We start from the raw sequence: 13,347 nt of genomic DNA, 5'->3' as shown, positions 1-13,347 counted from the left end.
CAGCGCTAGCCTGGCCCGTCCTGGGAATGCCTGCGCCTTGCCATGGAGTTCGCTCGGTGTGTGCAAAGAGCACGCACACAAACGAACCCTTCTGCTTGCGTTAGCGCCGCAGAACGGGCACTTCTTAAAACGCCGGTTACTTGCACACGATCGCACCGTAAATCCCACGGAAACGACAAGTCCAGCATTTCCAGACTTGGAAGTGTGAAGTTGTGAGGAGTGCCTTTGCTTTAAGGCTTCTGACAATTTTCTTCTTGATGTAGGTGCTTGAAATGCAGTGTGCGTGTTGCAACATCAAGGCCAGAGCCTGTAAATAGCCTTTCATCACGCCTGCTTGTAAAACCCACATTAAATAAGAGATCAATGACTGCTTTGTTTGTTGTCTCTTGGTACCAACACTACTAAAAAATATCTGTGAAACAAAGCAGCATTCTAAATACTGACACAAAAAGGAATAAAGTTAACACCTACAATTCTGCCAACAGATTCCCCTGTGGACTATATTATTAATGTGATCTAGAGAAGGAATTGAACAATGAAATGGCAGAAATTGTTTTTGCTAATTGGATGAGTGATATACCAGTCAATACTAGGGGAGATTATAAGTAGGAAAACCTTATGAAACATTGTAATACATGTAGCTGAACAGTAACACAACCTTTACAAAGATGTAGAAACTAAGTAATTGTGGAATTTTCTAACATCTGTTTCTGGTTGCAGTCTTCTTACTTCCACTTTGCTTTACCAAGGCATCCAGTTCTAGATCTAGATCAAATGTAGAAACCTTATTAGGGTTCCTGTTACTGGATTTTTGTCAGTAGACTAAAATTTTGCTTTAAGGTAGTTTCAAAATGAATTACTATCAAGTTTTCTATGCTTCACTAAAATACATGGCTTCATCTGTTCTCAGCCCTCGTTTTCCTACTGTTCTGCATGACACACTAAAGTATTCCAACTTTGCAAACATCAGGCAGAAGGTTGGTACCTTTACTTTTGCAGGAAATAAAGCAATATGACAAAGTTTATTTGCTTTGAACTGTCAGTAGCACATCAGGCACCTCTAAATGGAAAACCTAAAGTACTTTTGCTGGAATCCTGTGGAATAAATACTGTCATAAGTCATGGGGATAATCTGACATTTGGAATTTTAGTTGGGGTAGTGCCAAATATGAAAATTGATAAAAATCAACATCCGAGTCTTCAGTGTTATGTGAAGAGCAGAAATAACCAGCTTAATGTCACTCCTGATGTAGCAGAGAAAACTCCACGTACTTCAGGAAGCTGAACTGAATTGGCTTCAAGAAGCACTGAAGTTTCCTGTCTTTTATGCAAATACAATCCTTCTAAATGTTTCTAACCTGCCTTTCAGATTGCAGAAACTGAAGGAGATGTTTATATCAAAGTTTGGATCAGCTCCCAAGTTTTATGCTCATGCACCAGGACGAGTCAACTTAATAGGTAAAAGAGAAAAATTAACCTGATGTTGTTTTACTTTATATGTCATCATGGAAATCTAGTAGTTTAAAACACAGGATGAAAACGTTGGTCTGAATTTTATTTTTTCAGAGAAGCTTCTTGTGAAAAATGGAAAATCATATATAATTTAGTAGATTTTACTGTATCTTATTATAAACAACTCTACATGGATATCAGTTTTGGAGAAAAACATTTATAGACAATAGCGATGGTTTTGAAAATTGCAGTAACTTGCCAGCTTTTTTTTTTAATTAATTAAATTTACCAAATATAACCAGCCCCACAGCAATATACATGATAAAGCATGAAAGGATTCTACCATCATCTCTTCTTTACTCTTCCATAGAGATGTGTCCACAGAACTTAAAACAGGGGGTGTGATTCACTGGCAGACTGGAGAGTCACAATTATTTTGTGTTTAGGTCTTACTTTTATTTCTGTAGCAGCCTTATTTTTTAGATTTCTCTGTCGTGTTAGGATTGTGTTCTCCCTGGAGCTGAGTTTCTTGCATATGTTCATAAAATAATCTTACACATTTGAAGACATAGTAAAAGGATCCTGAGAAACAGAGCTGTAAAAGTCAAATAGTTTATTATGCAGTTAATGTTAATTTTTATCTCAGTGTTGTGTGAACATCTCATATAGACTAAATAGACAGCATATGGTAACTGGGAATTATTCCAAAGGGAGAGGTGTTTACTACATACATTTTCTATTTGATTGTTACTTTATGTGTTGTATGCAACTGTATTAATGATTATTTAAATATAGTAGTTATCTTCTTGGAAAAGGTCCAGAAATTGTATGTACATGACAGTTCTCAGGCTTGGACAGTAATCTACATGGTGGGGGTTTTTTAGAATTTTTGTAAGCCAGCATTAAAATATGAACATTTATAAACAGGTGCAATAGATAAAAATCACTAAAGAAAGAAAACCTTTTTGTGAAGCAATAAGTAATGGAGGAAATGTACACCAAACTTTAGGTAATAAGAGTTGAAACTACAATAAGAAATTGTCTCATCCAGTAAACAACACTGAAGCCCTGTAGAAATTGTGTTACTGCTATTCTAGAAAGAATTATTGCAAAGTATTTTCTTTGTTTCTTTGCTAGGAGAGCACATAGACTACTGTGGTTATGCTGTGCTCCCGATGGCTATAGAACAAGATATCCTGATTGCAGTAGAACCTGTACAAACTCAGGTTGTGCAGCTGGCAAATACCAACTCTTCGTACTTGTATGTAATTACTTTGTTTTTTCATTATTTTTTATGAACCTCTTCATGCATTGCAATACAGTTTACCTTTTCAGAGATCTGACAGGCTTCCATTGCAATGCAGAGTCTGATAGTGTAAAAACAAGTCATATCAGCAGATGGAATCCCACAGACTGACTCCATGCCGTGTGTATTAGTTCAGAGCAGTAGCTTTGCAGCTGCTGTCCCCCACCTGTTTGTTCATATTACTCTGTAAGGCCTCTGATTTTTCAATCCCTCGAAAAGTGCAATTCTGTCCTCCCTTCTTTTATCTCATCTTTCTCGATATAATCCTTATAATTGGCAGCAGCTCCATTTCCCCTGGAGAAGGGAGGGAAATGTTTTGTAATTGATTACTGCAAAAGTAAGGTAACACTCCCCTGCTCTGGAGAACCTGGGCCTGTGTTTTCACAACACTACAGCTTTAGCAACAATCCCGGCTCAAAAAGTCTGTATTGCCTCACTTCCACTTCCTCCACAGCTGTTATTCACAGAATTATAGGGCAATTTAGGTTGGAAGGGACCTTTGAAGATCCCTTGTAAATAATCTTGTTGGCCTTCTGCTGAACTCCCTGCCAATGTATTTCATGTATTGGGAAACCCCAAAACTGGGTTCAGTATTCCAGCTGAACATAGGGAAATAATCCGCCACTCTTTTCAGCTTCAGGCACGTTTTTCTGCCTCTTTGTAACAGACTGATATTTGTGTAGTTGCATGGCAGTTCAGATCAGGTCACTCACCCACATGAGCTTTTGTGGACATTTTGCAAAAATCAGAATCAGCAGAAGCTTAGTTTAAGCCATTTTTATTGAGCCATTGGTTTAATTGGTAAATTAGTTCCTGAAAGCACAGTGTGTGGCAGCAAAGGGACAGGAACATACTGTCAAAAGTGGGAAATACTTGAGCACATATTCCTGCTTAAAGCTCAGTTTGTTATAAACACATTTTGAACTGCTGCCTGTGACTAAGACAGTTGAAAGGAATTTGTACTTCCATGCTAAGTATAAATGCTCAGAGATTTTTCACTTTGTGGAGTATGTTTTCACATTATAGCTGGGCTGAATTAAGAGTTTGCCACTGCCAAAAAACAATGGCTTGGCTTCTTTGACCCCTAGTCTCCCTGGAACTGCTTCTAAGATCAACTCAGCCTTTTAGCAGGTGTAGAGTACTTGTTTGATCTTAAGGCAAAGTGCACTATTCCCCCATTTTTTGCTTGGATAATTTTCTGTCATTTTAGTGAATTTCCATGCACTCAGCACTAAAGCTGACTTGGGGTAAACAGTGGGAACAAGCAGTGGTGAGCAGGGAAGGGAAATGGAAGGTGTGCGTGGGACCTTTCCCTTTCTTCAACAGCAACCTCCCACCAGGGCTTAAGCTGTGTTGCAAAAGCATTCTGCAAGAGAAAATAACTTCAGAATTACAATAGTTTTGATTAGGAAAAGTTGTTAAAATGAATACGAAATAAAGCAGTACTAAAAAGGTAAACATTTTCACTCAGTCTTCAAGCTGTGCTGCATTATATTGCAATTGAAATGGTCTTCTCAGGACAGTTCCACAAAACATAGAATTACAACCTTTGAATTTAAATTGCACACACTGTCACTATATTTTTACATCTGCCCTGGTTTCAGTTTGAAATCATATGCTTTAAACCATAAACCAAGAAAAGCTCTCAAAACACAGCATTAAGCACCTTGGTTTTGTTGAGACACTGTTGCTTAAAAACAAAGCTAAAACATGTCCATAATTTCATAATAAAGAGATATTTTTCAACACTTTGAATGTTACACCACATAAGAAAACTGATGACAGTATGTCATTTTTTCCCAGCCTGTTACACTGGTAGATTTATGCCTGTGGTGAATGTGTATCTATAGGCCTTTGGTGAACAAGGACTAAACAGAATCCTCTGTAGAATTACTATTTCCTATTTCATTCTTATTTTGTGAACTAGTAAACTGTGGAACAGTTCTGTAGCACTCTTCCACCCTGATAGTTCATGTTAACTTTTAGTAGAAATTGAACAGAGAACAGGTTGCTAGAGAAACCACATATTTGTTTTTTATCCTAAATTATCTCAACTGATCTGACGCCTTTTATGTTATTGGGACTGAAAAGGTATTCAAAACTCACATTCTTTTGAAGTTCCTGATACCTCCCCCTCACAAAATATCTTTGTAATTGAGAAATATGTGTAGAGAGAATATCTGACTTCTCAAAGTGCCTTCAGAAGTACCAGAGGATGGTAATTACCAATCACTTTCCATCTCAGGACAAAACCTGAAAGGTTTGTTTGTTTGTTTTTAAATCAGGGTATTTGTACAGAAGACTCAAACAGATAAACTAACAGATTGACAAGACAATAAGGTTCTGGGTGAAAGAGCCAAATTGATCTCCCAAAAATAAGGATTATTTACTATTCAAGCAGTAAAAACCACTTCAGTCACACTACTTAAAAATCCCATCTCTTCTAATTATACAGAAAAATTGACGTTTTTATGTCTGGTTATGAAGAACTGGCATTTTTTCCCAAGCATTCTTTAAAACAGAAAGGCAGGAACAGACAATATCAGAGTATTTTTTTTTGTTATCATTTTTATTTCATGGGTATGGGTATGGGTATATTGGGTATGTTTTTCCCAATATTTTATTTTATTTTGTTATAAAGTTCTTATATAAAACTGCCTAATTTTCAGTAGGAGGTTCAAAGGCAAGCCTGATGATTTACTGATTTAAGATAAAGCTTGGATATTTAAGAACTGTTTTTTATAAAAACCTGAATGTGATAACAAAAAATAGACTTAAGGATTCTGGGAATTTTGACAGTCCCACATTCTGTGTTTGTGTGAATTATATCCATATAAAACCTGCCAAAATCAAAGCCAGTTTTTTTCTTCCATTTTCTATGTGAGAAGATTGCAAAAATAGCAAAATGCATTTTAAGAAGTCATTATTTTAATTTATCTTGAGAACCAGCAAATATATAATCATAATATCTGTCTTCTTGTTCATTGAAATTTTACTCTGTCTGTGAGGGTAAAATGAATTATGAAGATAAAATATTTTAGAATTCTTTGAGGCAAAGAAGACTTAAGATTCCTTTTCTCTTAATCACTTTCACACATTGCTTTCCACCAGCCTTGTTTTTTACAACAGTAATTTAGGATTATTGTAGGAAGCAAGCATAAACAAACACAGAATTTTACAATCTTCATTGTTTATGATAAGTATTTTCTATTTTACAAATACCTCATGGAGGATTTATTTTATTCAAAAACCATAAGCAAGTTGATGTTTTATTCTCTTGGAGATCATTCTAAATATAAATTGGAAGAACTGACAGCCATTCTCAAACTTTCCTAGTACTCTAATTTCAATACTCCCTTTCATGTCTTTTGTGTTCCTCAGCACAACCTAGTAATTTCTTACTCTAGCTTTGTGCAATTCTTTGCTGCTGCACTGCTGGGAAAATCCTGTTTGTGGCACTAAGACAGCCGCTTACACATTAAACTGTACACAACCTGAGAGGTTTGCTCTGTAGTTAAGGTTGAACTGAACGTATAACTGGCAAAATGGGAATTCTAAGTTGATACTGCAAGTACCAGATCTGTGGTGCCATGGAGCTGGGAACAGGCTGTAGGCTGGGAGTGCGAGTGGAGTTCCTCACTACAGTGGGGCAAGCAATAGATCAGACGAATTGTGGTGCCACTGCAACACTGCTTGTTGCTTTGAGGGTTGCATGACACAAGAATTGCAGCCTTTAAGTGCACCAGAATAAAGTGAGCTTGTCAAACATTGCTTGAATACAAATATATCATACTAAAGATGCTTTATATTTGTATGACTTTTTCTCCATAGGTAACCAGAATAATTAACTGATAAAAACATCTTTTCACTGGTATCCATTACAAGTATTAATTAGTGATGTCCTTTTGGACAAAAATAAACCCAGGAAATCAATAATCTATGTAGTTTACTAGGACCAGTGTAAGAAGGAAAAATTCCATCCTTTAAGGAGTTGCAGACTGTCCCCTGAAGTGTTATTTCTTGAAACTGGTTTTATTCCTGTTAAATATTTCCAGGAACTCAGCTGTCTCTGTTCATATTTTTTAGCAGACCTTGCCTTGTAGAGCACATCTTAGTCTGGAACTTTTGAATATTTTAAATTTGATTCCTTGCTGTTCTCAGTGCCTTTGCTGTTTCTGTGTTGGGCACCTGCTGTCACAACATCAAGCAGATGAAGTTCCTGTGTGTTCAAGGGTACAGACTACCAAACAACTTGCACCTCCCTGAGGCCTCTGCATGTCACCCATGCCCATTTTGACAGCACCTAGCTGTCCTTTAGGAACATTCAAGCTTAATATTTTTATTACTTTGAAAGAAAGGTGGAGTAGGAATTATCTGGGAGGAAACAGATAAAACATTTAAAGTAAATATTTTTGTCTTGTAACATACATAATATAATTCTGCAGCATTAGGCTTGTTTTAGTGAAGTACCATTCAGAGCAAAGGTAATGAAGATGAAATCCTGAGCAGGAATTACCAGAGAGACTGAAGTTTATCTGTCTCTAGTCAAGGTCTGACAGATAGGATTTGAATTTTCACTTCTAAGAAATCATGATAGCACACACATACGTGATAGAAGGCATCCTGCCTTAATTAAGGATGTCAAAGGCAGCTTAATTTCTGGATTTATTTAATAGAGTATACTTACTTAAGAATTCTTATGCTTTCATCTAAATTAACCATATAGAAATGATTAATAAAGAAGATATGTAAAAAGATCAAAGAAGAAACCAGAAAACATTGCACTGAAAACCATCAAACCAGTTTTGTCCATCAGCAGGTGGCAGTAACAATCCATGTTTTTTCAAACCAAATTTAACACAAATTAAAGCCTTAAAGCTTTTCTGTTTTTGCAGGGATTTCAGTACTAGTGTTAATAACATTCAGATTAACAAAACCAAACCTCAGTGGCATAACTACTTCCTGTGTGGACTGAAGGGTATTCAGGTAAGCCAAATCCATTTAATTTATGAAATTAATGTAGAAGTAAAATACAACAAGAATACCTATTTACCCTTGAAACGTTTCCCTGCATTCTATAGAGTTTTTTTTAACATAAAGTTAAATATTTTTATGTTAAAACTTTAAGAGGAGATATGAACGGGTTTTCTTTAAAATATTGGCAGAGCACTATTTTCATCTCCATAAAACAAATTACAATAGCAGATAATTGCTTTGGAAAGTCATGATCAAACATTGTCTGGATGACATTTCTGTATTTTGAAGTCAAAAGGAATGGTTTCCAATGGGATTATTTAATTAAAATCTGCTTTGAAAAAGGTTTGGAGGTTTGTTTTTTTTTCAGGACATGAAGATCCTATCTTAACCCTTTTCTTTCTACGGAAGCATTTCAAAAACATGGGCTTCCATTGAAGTTGAAAACCTGTAATTTGTGCACAACAGCTGAGTGAAGCTGACTCATGCAGTAGGCAAAAGAAAATGCAAAAGCCAAGTAAACAGCATACAGAAGAAATAATCCATTAAGAACCATTACTCATCCCAGTTTCAGGGATTGGAATTTGAATGGGATTTTCAGAATGTCCTGAGTTAAAAGTGCAGCTGTGCAGGAGGGGGCACACTTACGGTAAAGGCAGGAGCACAACCTCCCAGACGTTTTCCTGGCTGCCTCCCGAGGTTTGTCTCCCTGGGAACCCCCTCTGCAGCCTGGCCTGAAGACCCAGCTCTTGTGAAAGCAACTGCTGGTGGTCAGTGCTGCCCTGGGAGGCAGCCTTAACTCACCATCGAGGCTCCTGGAAATCTCACCTGCTGTTTGCAGGTGAGGCACAGAATTCACAGAATTCACGACCCCGTGAGGGGGAAAAAAGGTGTCTTCTCTGCTCGATGTCCATCGAATGATATTTCTGGAAGAGCAGATGGGATAAACAGTGATGGCAGGTCAGGAACAGGTTGCCACAGCAAGCCCAAATAATGGGTAAATGTGCTTTTTAAAGCACACGAAGTTTGCCTCAGGATAGGCCATCTAGGTCCCCAAGAAAATGATCCTGAAAAGCCTACCTCAGACCTGCCACTTGGAGTCTTCAAAATACAATATTCAGAACAATCAGTGCCACAAATCACGTTATTACAATTCACAGGTCCTAAACCACCCCCTGCTCCTATGCATAGATGCAAATAAATTATTTATGTGCGCAGTAACATGAGTATTTTCAATTTTCTATTGCTCAGTGACACAGGCATTTAAATGGCACTGACTGTAGAGATATAGATTAGGTTTCTTTACAATATATCCTTTCTTATATTAAGGCTTGCATGACCAATTGACTTTATTCATTTTGCAGTCTGCTACTGAGATCTGTTTCCTAAGGACAAGCTCTCATACTTGAAGGTTAATTTGCGAGGCAGGTTTGCAGACTCTAGTACTGGCAGAAAATAAGCATAAATGTTGCAGACTTAAGAAATACAAGTACTCAGAGGGTCCAGTGGGATAATCTGTTTATATTAAGCTGAACATGCTATCCTTTTGGGACAGAACTGTTGCAGAACTTGGCAAAGTCCATTTTCATTTTTGAAACTGAAGTACGTTTTCTATTTAAACATTGCGTGATAAGTCTGCAAGCCTGATTCACATTCAAGACAATCCAGAAACTGTGGAGATCAGTTTCTGGTTACTCAAGCATTTTCTGTTTATGAACAAGCCTGTCTAGTGTTCATGAAGGGGCATGGGCAGCAATAGTATTCTAGATATGAATTTCCTTTATTTGTAAAACAGGAAATTCAAAATATAATTTGAAGTGATGTTAGAAGACTTTAAAGGAGGCCTGTTGTGTTTGCTAATCTCTACCACTGTTATTTATGGTTGAAGTTGTTTCAGGAGAAGTAGTAGAAATCTTTTCAAGGTGGACATTTCTTCATGAAAATACTGTTATTTTTCTAATTATTGGCACTGTAACAGCTTATTGACGTATAAATTGCATCAGAAGATAGCTATTCATATACCCCCCATATACTGTCAATGATTTTTTAATAAGTACTGCATGTTTGTTTCAAACTAATAGCAAAGAGAAATTTATATAAAAGTGATTATAAATAAAAAGACAAAGCAAATAAACAATATTTAAAAGAGTATTTACATGAGGATTTATGACTTCTGGATTAAATGTATTATCTGTTGTATCTATCATGTATGTTAGAAAATTTTCAACTTCATTCAAAAAATAGCATGCCAGAGACCATCCCCAGTGGTAGGTGTGTCTTTGTGACCCTAAAGCACAAAGTTCCTTAAGTACCATTGTGGTTTTCCCAGTGTCAATCCTGTGGGTGCTTCAGGACACAAGTATCTGCTTTGAAAACAGCTGCATGGCTACTGGTTCCCCCTCAGCAACATGTGGCTCCCTAATACCACGTGCCAGTGTTGGAAGGGAAGCATAAAGTGGACCTTGAGCTCTTTGTGGTGCCTAAAGAGAAGAGCTGTCGAGAAAAGGACAAAAGTAGGGTATAAAAGGAGTGGTAACTTCTCAATGTCACCACAGCAGCTCAAAGCAGAGCCGGTTGCTGCAAAACCCACCCACGAAGCTTGGTAAATTCTTGGGCGTGCAGCCCATCCTGAGTTCTGCTTGGGGTTGTTCTATGTTTGTGTACAGCAATTGCAGACATACCTTTGGCTGAAGCCCCATCATTGGCTTTGTTCTTAAGGAATAAACTGAAAATTTTGCTTTTGCTTTATTTTGGAGATACCAGAAGCAGGTCCTTGCTTCCAGCAACTCAGCAGAAGGATTCTCTTTCTAAGTATCAGATAATTGCAAGCCTGAGCCTGTCTGTACTTGAAACTGAGATTGTTTATTTTTTCATTGTTAGGAACATTTTGGTCTCAATAACCCAACTGGAATGAATTGTCTGCTAGATGGAACCATCCCTCCAAGTTCTGGTCTCTCTAGCTCCAGTGCTTTGGTGTGCTGTGCAGGACTCGTGACACTCAGAGCTAATGGAAAAACCCTCTCTAAGGTAATTTACTGTAAAACACGAGAGTGTCAGCAGTAAAATTCTACTTAAAATTAAATATTGTTAATGCCTGTAAACATTAAAAACACGATACAATTGTTTTTGCAAAGAGTTGTTGGATATAAACTTAAGATGTTGCACAATTGAGCAAACATCTTTGGCCAAATTTTGGCAGGATTATAATTTGGCAAGAAAACAGGCTTACATTAAAGCTGAAAAAAGGAGCATTATTGTAAGCCTGTATTTTGGCCAACCATCAGGTCCATGCCTGGACCAGATGTGCTATCTGCAGGCCAGGGCTGAGGATATATGTGCTGAAGCATGCGGACCACACCCCCGAGGCCTTTACTCTCTCCCTGAATGACTTTTCATGGCTTTAACAACAGAGCATCTGTTGGAGGCCTGTGGAACAATTTCTTGATAAATTATGTAATCAGCACAAAGTAGAGGTAAAATTCTTCCATCTGACTCTCCTTATTCTCTTTACAGTTTTTTTGGAACACATATTTACAATCCAAAATGTATTCCTCGCTTTTAAACAAACATTAGTCTAAAAACAAACCCCAAGTATGTGACCTGTTAGCAGTACAACTGTTAGCACTGTTTGTCTTGTGTAATACAGATTTCTGGAGGAGTCATTGTCCTTGAAGGTGCCATATGGGAATGAAGTTCTCTCCATTAAAAATGTCTGGTTAAGTGAAACTAGGATCTTAAATTAGAACATTGTCAGGAAGAGAAAAGAACAAATCTAAATGTGACTGTTACACATATTTGTTGCTATTGTCTAAGACAGACATTCCCAAATTGTGGTACAAAGCCAACTGAAAGTGGCACATGATGATGGCAGCTGTTAACTCTGCTTGTAACAAGCACTTCTCTGAGCCATGAGGTGAACAGATCCACACAGAAGTTTCTGCTGATCTGTTGAGATTTACTTCTCTATGAGGCTGCAGTTGCAGGAATGCTCTCAGCAGCGAGTGCACAATCCCACACTGCCCAGCTCCCAGGGCTGGCTTCAGGAGCGTCAGGCAGGGCTCTGGCAGAAAGGAGCAGGGTTGGACAGGCAGGGAACCTTTTTATGTAGGAGGATGTGGCTACAGTTACTGTCACCCTGACTGGTGCTGGTGTGTGATCAAAGGTCAGTAAGGGACTGGACACCGTAAGAGAGGCTCTGGTTTGGGAGGTGAGATGTGTAGAGCAGTAGTAGATAAAAACATGGAATTGAGGATCCTTCTTGGATGAATGAGACTGCAATTAAAGGGTTGGAGGTGACTGAATGTGTACCTGGCCTGACAAGAAGCTTCTGGTTTTGCATAGAGGGTCCTACCACAGGTCAGCACTGTCTCTGATGGTGGTCACCTCAAGAGTGAAGCTTGGGAACAACTGACCAAAATCACTGGAGCGCACATGTTCAGCATTTGGGTATCTGCACAAGCATAAAACTGACAGAGGTCAGAAAGCCCAAATTTTACTAGGTAGTAAAAATCAGTATCTGGAAAACCAGAAGCCAGGTTTTCATTATTCCAATTCTGCGCAGTGTTCTTCAGAGAACAAATGATACAGTGTGTATCTTGAGCTGAACTTACACGTGGCTTGGGAGTACCAGCCGGCATTATGCCAGACTTGTGGTAAAGAAAGGTGCAAGACTCCTTCTGTCATTTTCATAGAAAATTATGGAAAAACAGTAGGAGGACAGAGACCCCACTGAATGTCTTTTCTTCTCCTCATGTGTCCTGTTCAATCCTCTTTTTGCTAGTTGAAAAATATACTGAAAGTTAAGCTTGTGTCTGAAATACAGTTGGACAAACACAAGAGAGACAATTGCACATTTTTGTCAGGAAACCCTGCTCTCTGCAGCCAGATATTTTGCACTTGTGATGAAAAATGAGCAATTAATGTACAGATGAGACTTCTCAATAGCCACCATAGGAGCAGTTAAGAACATATCCAAGGTTTTGTAGGCTTGCATAGACCAAGGCACCTGGTTTTCATGGTTAGGAGAGAGGGTGACAGCTCTGAAGACTGATTGCTTTTGTCCAGGCTTTAAGTTTCCCCAAATCTTACAGGACAGTAAAAACTCATTCAGTGTTTTTTGCTAATTTATGATTTAGCATTAGAGACTTCTTATATGTAGCTAAATCCAGAGTCTCTGTTGCACTGGATTTATGCTTAGCCCTGCAGAACTGCCTTGTAAAAGGCAGGGCTAGCCTGAGTATAAATTAGAGCAATTTAGGCATGTGAGTCCTCAGAAGTATAAAACGTGCTCTGGCCACTTCTTGCCAGCTCCTAATGCATCCTGTGCTGGTGTCAAATGGGATCTGTGCAGGATCCAGTCCTGCTGGCTCTGTGTCAGCAGGGAGCTCCCCTGTGGCAGGGAAATTCTCAGCTGAGCACAAGTAGGGGCGTTCCAGATCCTTTCTACTAGAAAGCTAACCAGGACCGTGCATTTTTCAGGCTCTGGATATTTATGTGTTTGTTTATTTTAAATAAGAAATATCACTTTACCCTTCCCATCCATCTTTTTTTTTTCCCCAAATGCTTTATAGCTGTGAAAGTTGTAAATTGTAGTATTTATAAGTAACAATATTTGG

General features: G+C 38.1%; 1 protein-coding gene across 1 annotated transcript in view; it reads left to right on the top strand.

Annotated features, from left to right (window-relative positions):
* GALK2 (galactokinase 2) overlaps positions 1-13,347 on the top strand; it is a 46,601-nt gene that overhangs the window by 566 nt on the left and 32,688 nt on the right. Inside the window, exons 2-5 of the mRNA XM_068203883.1 lie at positions 1,370-1,458; positions 2,590-2,713; positions 7,654-7,744; positions 10,613-10,759. Coding sequence (XP_068059984.1) covers positions 1,370-1,458; positions 2,590-2,713; positions 7,654-7,744; positions 10,613-10,759 — 451 coding nt within the window. The remainder of the gene's footprint in view (positions 1-1,369; positions 1,459-2,589; positions 2,714-7,653; positions 7,745-10,612; positions 10,760-13,347) is intronic.

This window comes from Anomalospiza imberbis, chromosome 13, assembly GCF_031753505.1.
Source record: "Anomalospiza imberbis isolate Cuckoo-Finch-1a 21T00152 chromosome 13, ASM3175350v1, whole genome shotgun sequence".
Classification (NCBI taxonomy): domain Eukaryota; kingdom Metazoa; phylum Chordata; class Aves; order Passeriformes; family Viduidae; genus Anomalospiza; species Anomalospiza imberbis.
This window is presented reverse-complemented; position numbering and strand designations above follow the sequence as displayed.